This window comes from Physella acuta, unplaced genomic scaffold (genome assembly GCF_028476545.2).
Source record: "Physella acuta isolate Inbredline_101_S28 unplaced genomic scaffold, ASM2847654v3 ptg001306l, whole genome shotgun sequence".
NCBI classification, from domain to species: domain Eukaryota; kingdom Metazoa; phylum Mollusca; class Gastropoda; family Physidae; genus Physella; species Physella acuta.
In genome coordinates, this window is record NW_026732821.1 from 375,845 (window position 1) to 393,315 (window position 17,471).

Genomic DNA, 17,471 nt, shown 5'->3' on the forward strand with positions numbered 1-17,471 from the left:
GTGTCTTTAACTTTAATGCTGCATCTCAATAATCGAATCTAGTTATACTAAAAAGCAGTTTTTCTTTCAGACTATTTTTCTCAGGGGGGGGGGGGGGGGGCAGGGGGGGGGGGGCGTACACACTGGTACTGGTAAGTATATATTTTCTATAATAATTCTATCTAATGGGAGAAATGGGGTGAAAAGCACTGCCTATAAGAAACCAACAATTGAACATTATATTATGGTTAGGATTCAGGTTAGGACTAGGCTAGAGATATGTTTACATCTAGAGACTGAATGGTGGGGCTAGGGGGGGGGGGAGGGGGGAGGGGTAAGATGAAGCTGAGGAGAATGCCCGTAACAAACGACAGCAGGTCGTATTGAATCTTCTCTGCTAATAGGGCTATTCAGAGCATCTCCAACCTGGCCTCGCACTGACCCTAATCCAAACCTCTACCTTGAAAACGAGGCCGGGGGCAAGAAAAAACAACGCTTGGCCCTACGTGTTTACAAACCGGCGGTTTATTTTAAAATAAGAACACACGTACGCACCAAATGTACTCACAATAATAATAAGCTATAAATACATTTTTGTAACATTAAATTTTTTTTTTTTACTGAAGTCAGATTTTGGTTAATAAAACAGGAAGGATTTAGGCTTTAAGCCCCATGGACAGTGCCTAAAGTAATGATGGGTTAGAGTGAAGTCCTGTTTCAGACTTCAATGTACTTTTATTCTGTTTGTTCCCCCCTCGATCGGACATCGTGGAGCCTCTCATTATGGGTGTCTTGTATGCAACCGATAGTAATTTGGACACAGTACGGCCGCGGACACCTGTCTCTCGACCAGTGAGCGAGAGATGGGGAGAAGAAATGGAAAGAAGAACCGAGTTTTACTTCAACGGTCTCCTTGCTTTCTCACCCTCAAGAAATCTCGAGTTGATTATGAAGAGAAAAAAAAAAAAGCCCCAGCCAAGACAGCCAGCCTGACACCCCTCAGCTGGTACTATTGGTTGAGCCCAGTCTGGTAAGCGTGCCGTTGAAAATATTGCGCTCGCGGGGTCCATTGTGCGTCAGTGGGTGAACGGCCGCTTCGACTTAGGCGAAATTGAGGGGACAGGAGTGCGTATTTCAGTCATGTTAGCGCCAAGTGAGAGGTCGGGCTTAGAGTTCGGGGCTATCCCATGTTCCTGCACACCACTGCGAGCGGGGTGTTTGGATAGATCGACTTTGTGTAGTGTTTAGCGCTGGTGTGTCGCATCGGCGTAGCTACGGTTAAACTCTATCGCCCAGCGCAGGGATGTGACGCTTGCCGTAACACGGCTACACGCTTTTTAATAATTCTTTGTTGTGGTTTACATTTTACACGCCGTTCGCAAAGGGCTCAAAACTTTCTATTTCCACTGGAAAATATTCTCGCTAGTTAGCTGTTTTTTTTGTGTGTGAGTGTGTGTTGATTTTGCCAGCGGCTGAGAAGGTTGGTATGATGGTTGTAAACAAATAAGCCTCATTGTTCGCCCACCTTCTGTAGGAGTGTGTGCTCCGGCCACCACTTGTGTTGTGTCTGCAAGCAAGAGTCACTGAGTCCTCAACAGTAATTGGATACGAATTACAAAATATGCGCAGTAACGATGTGTCAGCGCTGTAGTTAGGTACGTATTCTATTTGCTTTGAAGATCTGGACCTAGAGAGTCTACTCAGTCTAGTTTAGACTAGATCTTGATCTAGATTCTAGATCTACTTTATTATTTGTCAATATATTATTTTGTGGTAGACTCTACTTCAAGTATATTAGGGCAATTAGGATTAGGCACATTCGATTTCTAGAATGTGGCGTTAGATCTAGATCTAGATTCTAGCACTGAAGTAGTACTAGAATCTAGAATAGATCTAACCCCACATTCTAGAAATCGAATGTGTCTAATCCTAATTGCCCTAATATAATTATTAATTAAATATAGAATCTAGATCTATCTCTAGTTTCTATTATTTAATAGATATGATCTAGTAATACGTTCTAGATATATTCTAGATCTAGAGTCTAGACGTTTATTATAATTAGATCTAGATTCTAGACCTAGAATTTTAGATCTAGAATCTAGATCTAGTTGATAATAAATGTATAGATTATAGATCTAGCCCAGATCTAAATATCACTGTACTTAACACTGTTAGCATCTGGTCATTATTGTTCTCTTTTTAAATTTCGTGCTCAATCTTGCAACATAGATTTATCTTGAATACTGTACTGAGTGCTGTGCCATTATTATTGCATGTAACCAAAGTAGACTAAACCTAACTTGTGCTATTTGTCTAGTAACATTATCATTAGCCTAAGATTTCAGTATTAGTGCAGTAGTTAGTTAATGGTGATACCATTGCTGCTTGAAAGTTATATTCAACATCCACAAAGATCCAGATTTGCATTTGGACTAGTCCAAGTGTTTGGCTGGCTGCATAAAAATCTAGATCTACACTTAACTACCCTTTGGGATGTTATCAACTTTCTAGGCCCAAATAACGTGTAAATCAGTATCTGTTTTCTATGCCAACCAAGCTGCCGTTTAAAATATGTGCAAGAAAAAAAAGATTTTCTCATGCAGACCATTTGCCTCATATTTGTCTTACCAGCTGTGCCAGCCGGTATCAGTGTAACTTTTGAATCCTTCCGTAAATAAAGTCATCGTGTTTACTATTTACTATTAACGTATCAACTTTGGTTAGGCTAGGTTAGGACTAGATCTAGTTTTTGTTACATGATACAGAACGCTATCAAATAATACTAGATTTAGATAATTACTAGAATACCCGTCATCCGTTGGATAACTGTGGGTTTCGGGGGTCAATCCATCAAAAAAACATCACGTCTGTCACTCAGAGGCATAGCGAGCCTTCCCGGCGCCCGGGGACAAACTTTTCGATTTTAACCCCCCCCCCCCAAGATTTTCGATATTTTCAACCCCACCCCCCCCTCAAACTTTTGATGTGCACCCCCCCCCCCACTCAAACTTTCGATTTGAACCCCCCTCAACCTTTCAATTTATTTTTCCAAACCATTTTGGCGCCCCAACATATGTCCCCCCCGCCCCCCCCCCTTCCCCCCTCCACCTCCCCCCCGCCTCCCCTTCCCCCCCCCCCCCCCCCCCCGCCTCCCCTCCCGCCCCCCCCCCCCCCCCCCCCCCCCTCCTCGCTACGCTACTGCAGTGTCACTTATCGTCACAAAAAACAGACCCCACATTCAAAAATATGTTTCTTATCTTTTAAAAACACCGAAAACACCGATTTCGGACTATCCCTTCATATACTGACGTCACATGTGACCTACTCAACTCTACTTCACCTGCCCAGTGTCCCGCCAAGTCTCAGACAACATGTTTCTATCGTTTAAAAAACGATTCCAGCCGAGCATGTCTCTGACCACACTATCCTTTCATATGCTTAGGACAAAGAAACAGATGAACTCTACTTCACCTGCCCTGTATCCTGGCAAGTTCAGATAGGCAACTTTATCATTCACATCTAAAAAAAAAAAAATTGAAAAAAAATATCATTGACATATTGGTCTAGAACCTGTGCCACCCACATGAGAGCGGGCTACGCTACCAACTTAGCTATTTACTCGTGACGTCACAAATGAATTTTTATACTATACTTTTGAGTCTCCGCGCATAGATCTAGATATTAGGCTAGTAGTAGTAACTTTCAAATTAAATTTAATCTTAAATTAGCCAAACAAAGATTTATATAAAATAAAGAAGTTCTGAAATTAGCTAGATCTAGATAATTCTATCTAGATCTAGATCTATATTCTACGACTCGCTTGCTTAGGTCTTAAGTTTAGTTTTTCTTGCTAGATCTAGAATCTAGATCTAGATCTAATCATTAGCTACGCTGATAGGCCCGGAGCGAGCATTTCAAAATTACCATATTCCAAACAAAGATTTATATAAAATAATAAAGGTCTAAAATAGTTTAGTATATAGAAAATCACTATTATCTAAATCTAGATAGAATTATCTATATTTTAGATCTACGACTGAGCTATATTTAGAATTTACGTTTATAATTTAGCAAAATTCCGGTATAGAAGCAGCGTATGAATCTTAAGCTGCGCAAATACGCCCTGGAGCCAGCACTTCAAAATTTGCATAGTCGAAACAAAGATTTATACAAAATAATAAAGGTCTAAAATATTTTAGTATATAGAAACTCATTATTATCTAAATCTAGATAGAATTATCTATATTCTAGATCTACGACTGGTTTGCTTAAGTCTCGTTTCTTTTTTGGTTTGTATTAAGATCTATAACTAATAAATTTTTGATTTGACCTAGATTTAGATTCTAGATTCTAGATCTAGATCTATAAATAAATAACTTTCTTGGACAGATTGTAGATCTAGAGAAATTTATTGTAAAACTAAATGAAAAAAGACAGTTGAAAATTGATATAAGTGTTGGAACGTAATAAATACAGCAAACGGACGTATTGTTAAAGTTATGACCGACAGAAAATTAGATTTGATTTGACCTAGATTCTAGATCTAGATCTAGATCTATAAATAACTTTTCTTCGACAGCTGATCTTTAGATCTAGAGAAATTTATTGTAAAACTAAATGAAAAAAGACAGTTTAAAATTGATATAAGTGTTGGAACGTAATAAATACAGCAAACGGACGTATTGTTTAAGTTATAGCCGGCAGAAAATTAGCTTTGTAACGCGTTAAACTTTTGAATGGGCCACAAAGTCTATGATGAGTCCGCCATTTTTATTGAACCAAAAAGTAAACACATCAAGGGACGTCACTATCCCCACAAAGTTTATTCAAAGTATTAACATTTTTAAAAAAATACGGTTAATTTAACTATGAATAAATCAATAAATTAATTAACGTCTTTAAATAAATTTGTGATCAACAGTCTGTCTGCATTAAAAAATTATTCTCTACCTGCATACTATTTTACAGCTTTCCAGATAGAGTCGAACATATCACAATAGTCGATCAGGCAAACAAATAAATATTCAAACATGTAAACAAAGTTGAGTTTTAGTAGTATATAGATTTAGGAGGCCACAACAATATTTAGTTAGTTGGCCACAAATATATTTACTTGGCCACATTCTGTATATTTTAAGATTCTAATTTGTTGCTATTACACCTATTATTGTATTACTACAAAATTCAAACTTTTTAAAGCAGTCAAACACTAACCATTTTTTTCTTCTTGTTAATTAATGATAAATATGTCTCTTGAAAATCTGGCCAACTATTGAATATGTAGCATTTATTTACACATATTGTAACTGCAAGTTGCTTGCTTTATTCAAATTTAATTCTAATAGCCTACAGCTACACCATATTCAGTGTTAGATCTATAGACCTATTCAATCTTAGCTTTACAAACTGATGCAGGCTAAACAAAGGCCTGCACATTACTCAACAAACTGCTTATTTTAACCTAACTTTCATTTCATAAAAGGTCAAACCATTTTTTGTGTGTTTAAGGCATTCAGTCAAACACATAACAAAGTCTAGCACTGAGTTGGATTATGAACCTGTTTTGTAGAAATTATTAACCTATTATTAATTTAGAAACAAAAGGCATAACCCACCCAGACTTTTGTAGATAATATTAACCTATTATTACTTTTGAAACAAAAGGCATAACCCACCCAGAACTAATGGAGCAGGTGGACTACACCTGTTTCTCAACTCTGTGTACAAAACATGTGGCTAGCACCACTACGACCACCATTTTTACTTTCCCTCATATACCCACCCACCAGAGCTGAGGGGGACCCAGGAATATGCTACATATTGAGGGTCTAGGATCTAAACTCATGACTTCTGTGTCTGCAGTTGTTTGCTCTACCTCTCTACTATGCCATTCCCATCAGGAATCTGCCCACTGTTATCTTTTTCCCTCACTTCAGTCAAGTACCCATCCCATTATAGCTGGCTTGACCAGGTCATGGGAACCAAATTTAAAAATAAACTCTGGACCTTCTGGTTGGCAGTCAGTATCCTCTTGTTAGCAATCTTTTTGCTCCGATTAGCAATCAGTATCCTCTTGTTAGCAATCTTTTTGCTCCGATTAGCAATCAGTATCATCTGGTTAGCAATCAGTATCCTTCTGTTAGCATTCATTGCTAAACAGTGAATAGTTTCCCCTTTGTTTTGTGAATAGTTTCTCTAGTTTAGTGAAAAGTTTCCCCTAGATGTAGTGAATAGTTTTCCCTAGATTTAGTGAATAGTTTCCCCTAGATGTAATGAATAGTTTCCCCATGGTTTAGTGAATTGTTTTGACTTCTATATTGTGACATCCCCTACCCCAAGAGATCTAAGACATGACTACAATAGCCGGTTTTTATTTTTTATCAGCAATTATCTCTTCAAAGCTACTTTCCCCATTCTTGTATACCAGCACTTGATATTCTTTGTTGCTGGAAAACACCGTTTTAATCTAAGTTTACCTATACAAGATTAGTCACCAAATCAAGGTGTGGCTTTTAACTTATTACTTGAGCCAGATGTCACATTGATGTGGTCCTTTAATATCAGAATATTGAAATCTTATGCCAGATTTCAAACATGTACTCTCTAGTTTTTTTTAGACAAGCTGCAACTTACATACAGTTCTGGGGCAGTTGATTGATACTTATCTTGACTTTTTTTTCTTCTCTCAACAGTATGTGTTTGTTATCAATGTCAGCGGACCCAGGAGGTGGTTAACGGTCAGTGGTTGAGGTCAGCAAAGACAGCATCCATGCAAACCCCACAACCGCAGCAACTCAGAGCCTGAACACACCTGGAAGTTGGTCGCCCACGGTGGCTAAGTTTTCATTTTTGTGCTGGATCACCACGTCCCCTACCCCACGCTGCCCCCCGCCCAGCACCACCTGCAGCAGTTTTACCCCCAGGAGCACCTGCAGCAGACCCAGGCCATCCCGCCGGCAGCGGCTCCGCCCCAGAGTCGACCTGGCACCCTCGGCGCAGACGCCCTCAACCCACGACGCCCCCCTTTCCCGCAGCAGTGCGGCCCCGTGGCGAGCATGGGGGATTTCTATGCCCCCAAAAGAAAAGATGTGGTTGACAAACTCCGTCGACGGTTAGAACTCTACCGCCACCACCACTCGGCCTCAGGGAACCGGTACCTGAGCTCTAGGCCCAGCATCCTTGAGCAGCAGAAGTCAGACACTCTTTTACTTAGGCAGCGTTGGCTGGAGAGCCGGGCCAAGAAAGCCGCCAAGCAGTCTAAAGCTAGCAGGGACAATAATAGCACTCAGAGTGACCACAGGAATCTAGTTGTCAATGTGAGTACATTTGGGCACTTTATATTTGGTCAGTTTAAAATTTACAGGTTAATAAAAGCTAAATGTGGCCAGTTTAACTTCTACATTAGAGCAAATACATTTTAACATTTAAAATAATTACACCAGCTTTTAGTTTAAGTATCAGTTAAAAGCCATAATTTTTATTCAAATTAATTCAATTCTTTCCCAATATACTGTTTAAAAAAATCTCATGTTGCTCACAGGTCCTAGGGAAATCAATTAATAAAATAATATTTAAGTACAAGAAAAGATTGTATACAAGTCTGGTTTAAAAGTTTAAGGATAGTAAATCAATCATGTAATTTTAATGTATGCCAGGACCATCCTAACACAGCATTATTTTTATTAAAGAAAGCAACTGCTCACACTGTATAGCATATTTATAGTTCAGCAATATTATCAATATTGTTTAATTATCTACTTTTTCAAAATCTATAATAAGTTTAAAAACTTCATAAGTTCAGCTTACTTAATACCAATACCCAGAAAAAAAACTGTATTATTGTTATTATATTGTTATATCCTTAAAGTCATCTTGTTTGAAAGTATTTTCTCTCTTACACCCGTGGTAATATTAATTGTTGAACCATGAACACAATTGGTGGCATTGTCCGTGGATTGCTTGTAAAAGCTTTGATGTTTCATTCTTTTGGTGTCAGCTGTTTGAATGATCTCTGAGATATATTTTGCTTGTCCAGTTTATGGTCTTTAAGATAAATTTTAGTTGTCCAATTAGTGTTATTTAAGACAGTTAATTGGTCCAGTTTGTGGTCCCCAAAAGTTGTTTTGGTGGGCTAGTTTTGGTCTTAAGCAACTAATTGTTGGTAGATCTTACATTGGCTCAGTATAAATTTCTGGCTTAAAAAATCTATAGAGGAGCCCTCAATATTTCGAATTTCATTACAAGGATAGATGATTGTCAATTCTAAAAAGATGTACTAATTCTAAACACAAATGACAATTCTGATGGTGCCTAATCAATGACAAACACAAATGACAATTCTGATGGTGCCTAATGACAAACATAAATGACAATCTTGGTAGAGCCTAAATCCAAACACAAATTACAATTCTGATATTGCCTAATGACAAACTTAAATAACAATCTTGGTAGAGCCTAAATCCGAACACAAATGACAATTCTGATGGTGCCTAATGACAAACCTAAATGCGGCTGCGCTGAAAAGAAAAAGCATAAATATTTTACTAAAGGCTGTTGCATCGATGCTAATGCATGCAGTGATGCATGAAATAAGAAAAACTTTGGAGGTGTGGTGTGTTGCCTCGAGCTGCTACTTCTGTATGTGCCGTTGTGTTATTATGCTGAGTCTCTTTATGGGCTGTTTATCTTTATGTGCTGTCTGTCTTCATGTGTTGTATGTCTCTTATACATTTTCCGTTTTTAGGGGCTGTGTTTATTGACAAACCCCTCATGTGCTATGTCTTCTGTTGCTTAGATCTAACATACTCATTTAAAATTTTATTTAACAGTTTGAATTGTTCTTTCAATTAAGCTGAGTAAATTTGTAACAGTTTAATATTTTCAGAATTTTAAAAAATAGTTGTACGAAATAAATGTTTTGAACTTTGTTGTGTTCTTACTGTGATTTTTCTAGTAATTTACTTTTGTAAGCGGTTCTTACTTTTGATCCCATTTTAGTCTTTGAAAATTAGAAAATTATGTTATGCTCCTTACCTGTATTGCGTTCCAGTCTTTGAAGATCTGAATCTTCTATGTCAGTATCTGAGATATCTGAATATCCCATGTTAGTATCTGAGATATCTGAATATCCCATGTTAGTATATGAGATATCTGAATATTGAAGATTTAAATCTCCAGTGTATCTAAGATATCTGAAAATACCATGTCAGTATCTAATGTATCTTTTTGAAGATCTAAGTCTCCTGTTGTCAGTATCTGAGATATATTTTGAAGATTTAAATATCTTGTGTATCTAAGATATCTGAATATCCCATTTCAGTATCTAAGGTATCTTTTTAAAGATCTGAGTCTTCTGTATCAGTATCTAAGATATCTGAAAATCCCATGTCAGTATCTAAGGTATCTTCGAAGATCTTAATCTCCCGTGCGAGTATCTAAGGTATCTGAAAATCCCATGTCAGTATCTGAGATATCTGAAAATCCCGAGTTAGTATCTAAGGTATCTGAAAATCCCATGTCAGTATCTAAGGTATCATTGAAGATCTGAATCTCCCGTGTCAGTATCTGAGATGATAACCAAATATTTTGGCCACGCCCCTGTCTCTGGGATCAAAGGGCAGTAAGTCTGTAATGTAAGGGCAGTAAGTCTGTAATGTAACATCTCCCGGACTACATCAGACGTCCCCGCACGGGATGAATATACCTGTGTGATATTTCTTCCATCATGTACTCCTGTAAACAAAAGACACCTGTTGGGGAACTCAGTTACCTGGCTAGTAGCTACAAGAAATTGGAAGGTTCCATCCGTCTCGTTCATGCTGGTTCCATACCCCACCCCCCACCCTAAGTTCGGTCAAATCCAAAATAAATTATAGTGTGGGTTCACCGTACAACATGTTTGATACCATCCCATCGAACTCGTCTAAATTTATTTTATAATTAATCTCAAATTTGGCTTTATCTTATTCTTCTAAATTTCGGCTTTATAATATTCATCTATATGTCTGCTTTAACTAATCCATAAGTCGGCAACACTTCCAAAACATTTAAAGAGCCACTTGCAAATTATATTTCAGTAATAAAATTCTATATTACAAATGTAAATATTACAAAATAATGTTTGTTATTTCAACTTTTTAATTCATTAAACACGTCACTAATTATTGAGCAGCATCTGGATATTTAGACATTGCTGCCCACAGGTCAGAGGTTACCCATAACAATATGGCCACACTACATGCTCATACTGTTTGTAGTGTATACAAGTACTTGGTTGTAAAATGTAGCATTGGAGGAAATCAAACAAGCCCCAAACAGTGAAGATGAATTACACAGTGGTTTTAAACTCAGCGTGATCCTGTTTCAGTTTTTTTCTTCTTTGAGTATTACTTTCTGGGGTCTGTGTCTAGACAGCGTCAGTTACTGTAAAATGCTGTTTGTTGTCTACTAGTGAAGGGATGATAAATGTTTTTTTTTTAACAGCTGCTGTTTTCATGCTGATTTTGTCCGATCAGTTCTTTGAGTGTATTCATTCTGTCATCGCCCATCACGTTTAAAAAAAAATGTTTCTTTTCTGTCGTCGCCTCTAATATTTCCTTTCATCGCCTATCATATATCCCCCTCCCCCCACCGTTGCGAGTTTTATTTCCTAACATTCCCCATCCTCCGTAATTGTGAATACGACAGTTGCATGTTAACTTTTTAAAATCTCAAGTATTAGAACTCGACACCCTTTGGCGACAATACAACCTTATCAGTCACAGTCTTGATGGTAGTTTTTTTTATCTTAGCGAAATTTGTGTAAAACTATTGCTATAGCAGCCGTTGATTGTTACCTAATGTTATAGTCCAGGGTTCGGCAACCTGCGGCTCGCGCGAGCCGCATGCGGCTCTTTTGATGTCAATATGCGGCTCTCCAGTTCCATAATAATTATATTATTTTATTTTCAAAACTACAAAAATATAATACTGTAAAAACAGAAACAACTTTAAACAATAAAAAAAACAACGAGAATAGATGGAGTAGAGCGTATATGGACAGCTGACAGCCGCTGGGCTATAGGCCCAGCCCCACAACAGTGCTGTGGCCAGCCCCGTGGCAATTGTTCCATGTTTTCCACTACCGAAGTGCATAAAATGTTAGTGGCTCTTTGAAAATTGCATTGCGATATTTTGTAGATTGTAACTTTAGGGCTCTTCCGCCGACCCCTGTTATAGTCGGTTATTAATATTAGATCGTGGTTATCATAACATACAATTAATAGCCGGGAATCGGACGAAATGGTGGAGGCCCTGTGTTCCTTAAGGAGCAAAGAGGACTAAGTCAAAACAAGTCAAGACATCATTACATACACATCATACACATGCATACGTGTAGATTCTTACCTACTATTGTAGTCGGTTATTAATATTAAGATCATGGTCATCATTACATACACATGCATACGTCGTAGCTTATATCATCTCATATCATTTTATTCTAGAGTTAATTTTTTGTTCCTCTTTGTTAGAAATAGTGTTAGTCGATCAGTCTTTTTGAGGATATGGGGTGGTTGGTATGTAAGCTCCTAACACCAATATGGAACATGTGTAAAAATTACTTGTTCTGTCGAACATGTACAAGATTTACCTGTTAGTAAAAAAAAACAGGAATGACGTGTGCAAAAGGATACTTAAAAACCTGCTCTAATCCTAACTTCAAACTTGATCTGTCATCCAATAAAAGTAGACAATCGACAAGGAATATAACTAGGGTTTAGGTGCTTGTTCTGCTTATCCGCGATGCGGTATTAAATTATATCATTTTGTGTCATTTCTATTTTCCATCTGGTGTAATGCCCTATGACATGGGAATGAATGTGACTTTCAGTATGATTTATTTTCTTTGTTGGCATGTGGGGGTTTATTGCCCTAAATCTACGTTTCAAACGTCTTTTTCTTCCCACCCCCCACCCCCTCTTAAATTTAAGACCGTGGTTTTTAACATCAGAATAATCGTTTAAAATCAGAACCTCGTGATATCAAAGACCCTTACAGTGTTCAGTTTCGGTATTGTCCCGTTTCTAAATTTTTTAAAAACTCTGAACCATATAGGTCTAGACTCTTAAAGTGTCCAGTATTGTCCCGTTCCTAAATTGTTTAAAAAATCTGAACCATACAAACCCCTACAGTGGCCAGCTGAGCTTTGTCCCGTTCCTAAACCGAACATCCTTATTTATAGACTGCTCGTCCCCAGAATCGCCGGGTCGAACAGCCCAGTACTAGTAGTAGCCTGTTCCATTTATACCCTTAATCGCAAATCCGACTTCATTGGGGTGAGGGATGGGGAGGGGACCCACCTCCCCCACCCCCTCTTGTCGCTGCTACCACTGGCCTGGCCCGGGCAACACAATCTTTCCCCCCTCTTCCTCCCCGCCTCCAATGTGTAGACGACTTTCGCAAGCATCCCGCCACTAAACCAGAGGTTACCCCCCTTCCCCTTTAAAAAAAAACACGACTGTGTTACCTCCCTTATCACCACCATCACTCCCCTCCCTTTCGGTCAGGCTAGTTTTGCTAAAGGCTATATGGAAATTGTCCTGTGTTGGTCCTTGTTTTTTTTGTTTTTAGTTTGACGTGCCAGAAAAGTCTGGCAACAAACGCATTGATACAAACCCCGATCGTTCTATCCGACATGCCGGCTACAGCTGCTCCTAAGTCTGTCTCGGTATTTTATTTACTTTTACCCCGAACCCAGACTTGTCTAGAACCCACAGCTACGCTAATTGTTAACCCACAGACCAGTCCGTATCAGAACTGGTAAATACATTTTAATTACCACACCCGTCATTTTCAGGTTTTCTGATGCAGAAAAAACCCCATGCATCAACATTACTTACATAATAATATCTTTCTTAAAGTTAACAATACCAACCCAGTCTAAACTCTAACCAGTGCGCGTTCAACCCTGAACGTATCCCTACGAGTTTGGAAATGACGGCACTGGAATATGCCGGTACGGCAAATCGATAAGAAGCTCTATAACGTACTAGTAATCCCTATTGCTTTTATTAGGGGTTCTCGGAAATGTTGACTGTGAGATGCTAGGGGGGGGGAGGGGGGAGAACGACGACTAGTGCTTAGGGGTGGTTAGAGTTAGTGGATACTGCGTAGTTGTGGTGGGGGAGGGGGCAGTGGTGTACTGGTTGGGAAGGGGGGGGGGAGTGGTTAGGGAATGCAGCGTTGTTGTGATGTTTGTAGTGGTGGGAGGGGGGGGGGCAGTAGTTAGGGTTAGTGGATGCAGCGTTGTTGTGATGTTTGTAGTGGTGGTGGGGGGGGGGGGCAGTGGTTAGGGATGCAGCGTTGTTTTGGTGGGGGAGTGGGGGGGGGGGGCAGTGGTTAGAGTTAGTGGATACAGCGTAGTTGTGGTGGTGGAATGGGCAGTGGTGTACTGGTTGGGAAGGGGGGGGGGAGTGGTTAGGGAATGCAGCGTTGTTGTGATGTTTGTAGTGGTGGGGGGGGGGGCAGTGGTTAGGGAATGCAGCGTTGTTGTGATGTTTGTAGTGGTGGGGGGGGGGGGCAGTGGTTAGGGTTAGAGGATGCAACGTTGTTGTGGTGGTTGCAGTGGTTATGGTTAGAGGATGTAACGTTGTTGTGGTGGTTGCATTGGTTATGGTTAGGGGATGCAACGTTGTTGTGGTGGTTGCATTGGTTATGGTTAGAGGATGCAACGTTGTTGTGGTGGTGGTTGCAGTGGTTAGAGGATGCAACGTTGTTGTGGTGGTTGCACTGGTTATGGTTAGAGGATGCAACGTTGTTGTGGTGGTTGCAGTGGTTATGGTTAGAGGATGTAACGTTGTTGTGGTGGTTGCAGTGGTTAGAGGATGTAACGTTGTTGTGGTGGTTGCACTGGTTATGGTTAGAGGATGCAACGTTGTTGTGGTGGTGGTTGCAGTGGTTATGGTTAGAGGATGCAACGTTTTTGTGGTGGTTGTAGTGGTTATGGTTAGAGGATGCAACGTTGTTGTGGTGGTTGCAGTGGTTATGGTTAGAGGTTGCAACGTTGTGTGGTGGTTGTAGTGGTTATGGTTAGAGGATGCAACGTTGTTGTGGTGGTGGTTGCAGTGGTTATGGTTAGAGGTTGCAACGTTGTTGTGGTGGTGGTTGCAGTGGGTAAGGATTGCGCGGATGGGGGATTGTGGTTAGTGCTATAAGGGGATGCGAAAGTGGTGTATATATGACGGGGGGGGGGGGGGGGAAGGGGGGGGGTAGAGGTCCGTCTGAGTTTGTTGGGGAAAACCCAACATGTTAGTATAGCGCGCTGTTGCTGTTTTAGCATCTATACCTTTGTTTGCTTAATTAACTACAATCCAATTACGCGATTGTTTTTATGGGAGCGGAGGGGTGATGGGAGGGGGGTGTCATGTGACAGGAAATATTTGGACGATTTTCAATTAAGTTTTGGTGGCAGTGAAAATACGAATCCGTGACCAGCATATTGGCGGCTCTGGTTATAGCGGTTGGGTGTAGCCCACAGTATGTAGCCCATTGTTTGTGTGTAGCTCATTGCGTAGCCTATAGTGTATAGTCTATTTTGTGTAGCCCTCTGAATGTAGCCCACTGAATATACCCTACCCGCCCACTGTGTGTAGCCCTCTGAATGTACACATTGCGTGTAGCCCTCTGAATGTACACCTTGCGTGTAGCCTACCTACTCGTTTGCTATAAGAGTTACAATTGGTCATAAACAACAGGTTGACCCGTGGTTGGGCTCTCAGTCGGTGTTAGAATATGCTTACATCGTGTAGGCATGTAGGGGTTACATGGTGTCGGCATGAAGTGATTACATAGTGCAGACATGAAGTGCTTACATAGTGCAGACATGAAGTGCTTACATAGTGCAGACATGAAGTGCTTACATAGTGCAGACATGAAGTGCTTACATAGTGCAGACATGAAGTGCTTACATAGTGCAGACATGAAGTGATTACATAGTGCAGACATGAAGTGATTACATAGTGCAGACATGAAGTGCTCACATAGTGCAGATTTGAAGTGCTAACATATTATTCGCATGGAGTGCTTACATGTTGTGTGCATGAAGTGCTTACATATTGTGCGCGTGAAGTGCTTACATAGTGCAGACATAAAGTGCTTACATAGTGCAGACATAAAGTGCTTACATAGTGCATACATAAAGTGCTTACACAGTGCATACATAAAGTGCGTACATAGTGCAGACATAAAGTGCGTACATAGTGCAGACATAAAGTGCTTACATAGTGCATACATAAAGTGCTTACACAGTGCATACATAAAGTGCTTACATAGTGCAGACATAAAGTGCTTACATAGCGTACAAGTGTTTGAAATGCGTGAAACAAGAGTACGTGTTTAAGCGAACCATTAAAAAAACACCCCACTTGAACAATAATTAGCTTTAGTGCTAGCTGGAATCTACATGAAGCTCACTTTAGCAGTTGTATGCTACCCCCCCCCCCCCCCCCCATCCATCCTCAACAACACCTCTACGCTTATACATACGGTACACAGGGCAGTTAAATTCTTTAAAAAAAATAACCACTCAAAAATTTTGGTCGACATGAACCACGAGTTGAGAACCGCTGTTCTGTCACCTAAACAATGCAAGGAAACACAGCATGAGAACCTCTTATCTTTCACAGCAAACGTTTCTTATACCAAGAACTAAAGTCAGACTGAGAACTTATGCCAACACAGCTGTTATTGTTAATACCAGGAACAAATCAGATTGAGAACCTTTGATAGTTCACAGCAAACATCCCCAACTCAAAGAACTAAAATCCTATTGAGACCCTCTGGTGTCCCAGCAACAGATTGAGACCCTCTGGTGTCCCAGCAACAGACTGAGACCCTCTGGTGTCCCAGCAACAGATTGAGACCCTCTGGTGTCCCAGCAACAGATTGAGACCCTCTGATGTCCCAGCAACAGATTGAGACCCTCTGATGTCCTAGCAACAGATTGAGACCCTCTGGTGTCCCAGTAACAGACTGAGACCCTCTGGTGTCCCAGCAACAGATTGAGACCCTCTGGTGTCCCAGCAACAGATTGAGACCCTCTGGTGTCCCAGCAACAGACTGAGACCCTCTGGTGTCCCAGCAACAGACTGAGACCCTCTGGTGTCCCAGCAACAGATTGAGACCCTCTGATGTCCAGATTGAGAACCTCTGGTGTCCAAACAACAGACTGAGAACCTCTGGCACTTCAGCAAACATTCCTCGGCATTAAAATGGTTCACATCCTGTTATTAAAATGATTACACGCGACAACAGCCATACACCCGTAACTTTGGGCTGGATACTTTGTTGCTGTGTTGGTCCTTGTTGTTGAACTACCGCAAAAGTTCCACCCACTACTTAGACCCCCACCCCAGAGGTTTCCCCCACCTAAATTCCCCCCCCCCCCCTACCTAAAAGCTTACGCACTACCACCCCCACCCCATAGGTTCCCCACGAAAAAAATCCCCCACCTCCTCAAAGTTCTACGCACTACCACGACCCCCTCCCCCACTCCAGAGGTTTCCCCCACCACAAAGGTTCCACGCACCTCAATGGATCCACCAACACCAAAAATTCCACCTACTACTGAGGCTGTCCCACACTAAAGGTTCCCTCGCCCTAGAGGTTCTTCCCACCAGAGGTTCTCCCCACCTCAAAGGTTCCTCCAACACCAAAGGTTCCACCCACTTCAATGGATCCACCCACCCCAAAGGTTCCACCCACTTCAATGGATCCACCCGCCCCAAATGTTCCACCCACCTCAATGAATCCACCCACCCCAAAGGTTCCACCCACTTCAATGGATCCACCCACCCCAAAGGTTCCACCCACTTCAATGGATCCACCCCAAAGGTTCCACCAACACCAAAGGCTCCTCCACCTCAATGGATCCACCCACCCCAAAGGTTCCACCCACCTCAATGAATACACCCACCCCAAAGGTTCCACCCACTTCAATTGATCCACCCATCCCAAAGGTTTCACCCACTTCAATGGATCCACCCACCCCAAAGGTTCCACCCACCTCAATGGATCACCCACCCCAACGGTTCCACCCACCTCAATGGATCCACCCACCTCAATGGATCCACCAACACCAAAGGTTCCACCAACACCAAAGGTTCCACCCACCCCAACGGTTCCACCCACCTCAATGGATCCACCCACCTCAATGGATCCACCCACCTCAATGGATCCACCAACACCAAAGGTTCCGCCTACTACAGAGGTTGTCCCACCCCAGAGGTTCTCCCCACCAGACATTTTTCCTACCCCAAAGTTTCCACCACCCCACACCTTAGGATAAATATATTGAATATTTCGATATTATTTACACTTATTTTAGTGTGTTACCATTAGAGCAGGGTGGACTCAGTTGCGATCTCTGGAGTCTGGGAATCAACGTGCTATGAAGTCAGAAAACCGAACTCTATGACCTTTGGTTTAACAACGCATTGGGTTTTATAAGCTTT

The 17,471-nt window shown here is 41.0% G+C and overlaps 1 protein-coding gene across 1 annotated transcript in view; it reads left to right on the forward strand.

Moving 5' to 3' along the window:
• Positions 1-1,111: 1,111 nt before the first annotated feature.
• LOC131958248 (neurogenic protein mastermind) overlaps positions 1,112-17,471 on the forward strand; it is a 39,776-nt gene continuing 23,416 nt past the window's right edge. Inside the window, exons 1-2 of the mRNA XM_059323164.1 lie at positions 1,112-1,634; positions 6,675-7,298. Of these exons, the coding sequence (XP_059179147.1) occupies positions 7,038-7,298 (261 nt within the window). The 5' untranslated portion in view covers positions 1,112-1,634; positions 6,675-7,037. The remainder of the gene's footprint in view (positions 1,635-6,674; positions 7,299-17,471) is intronic.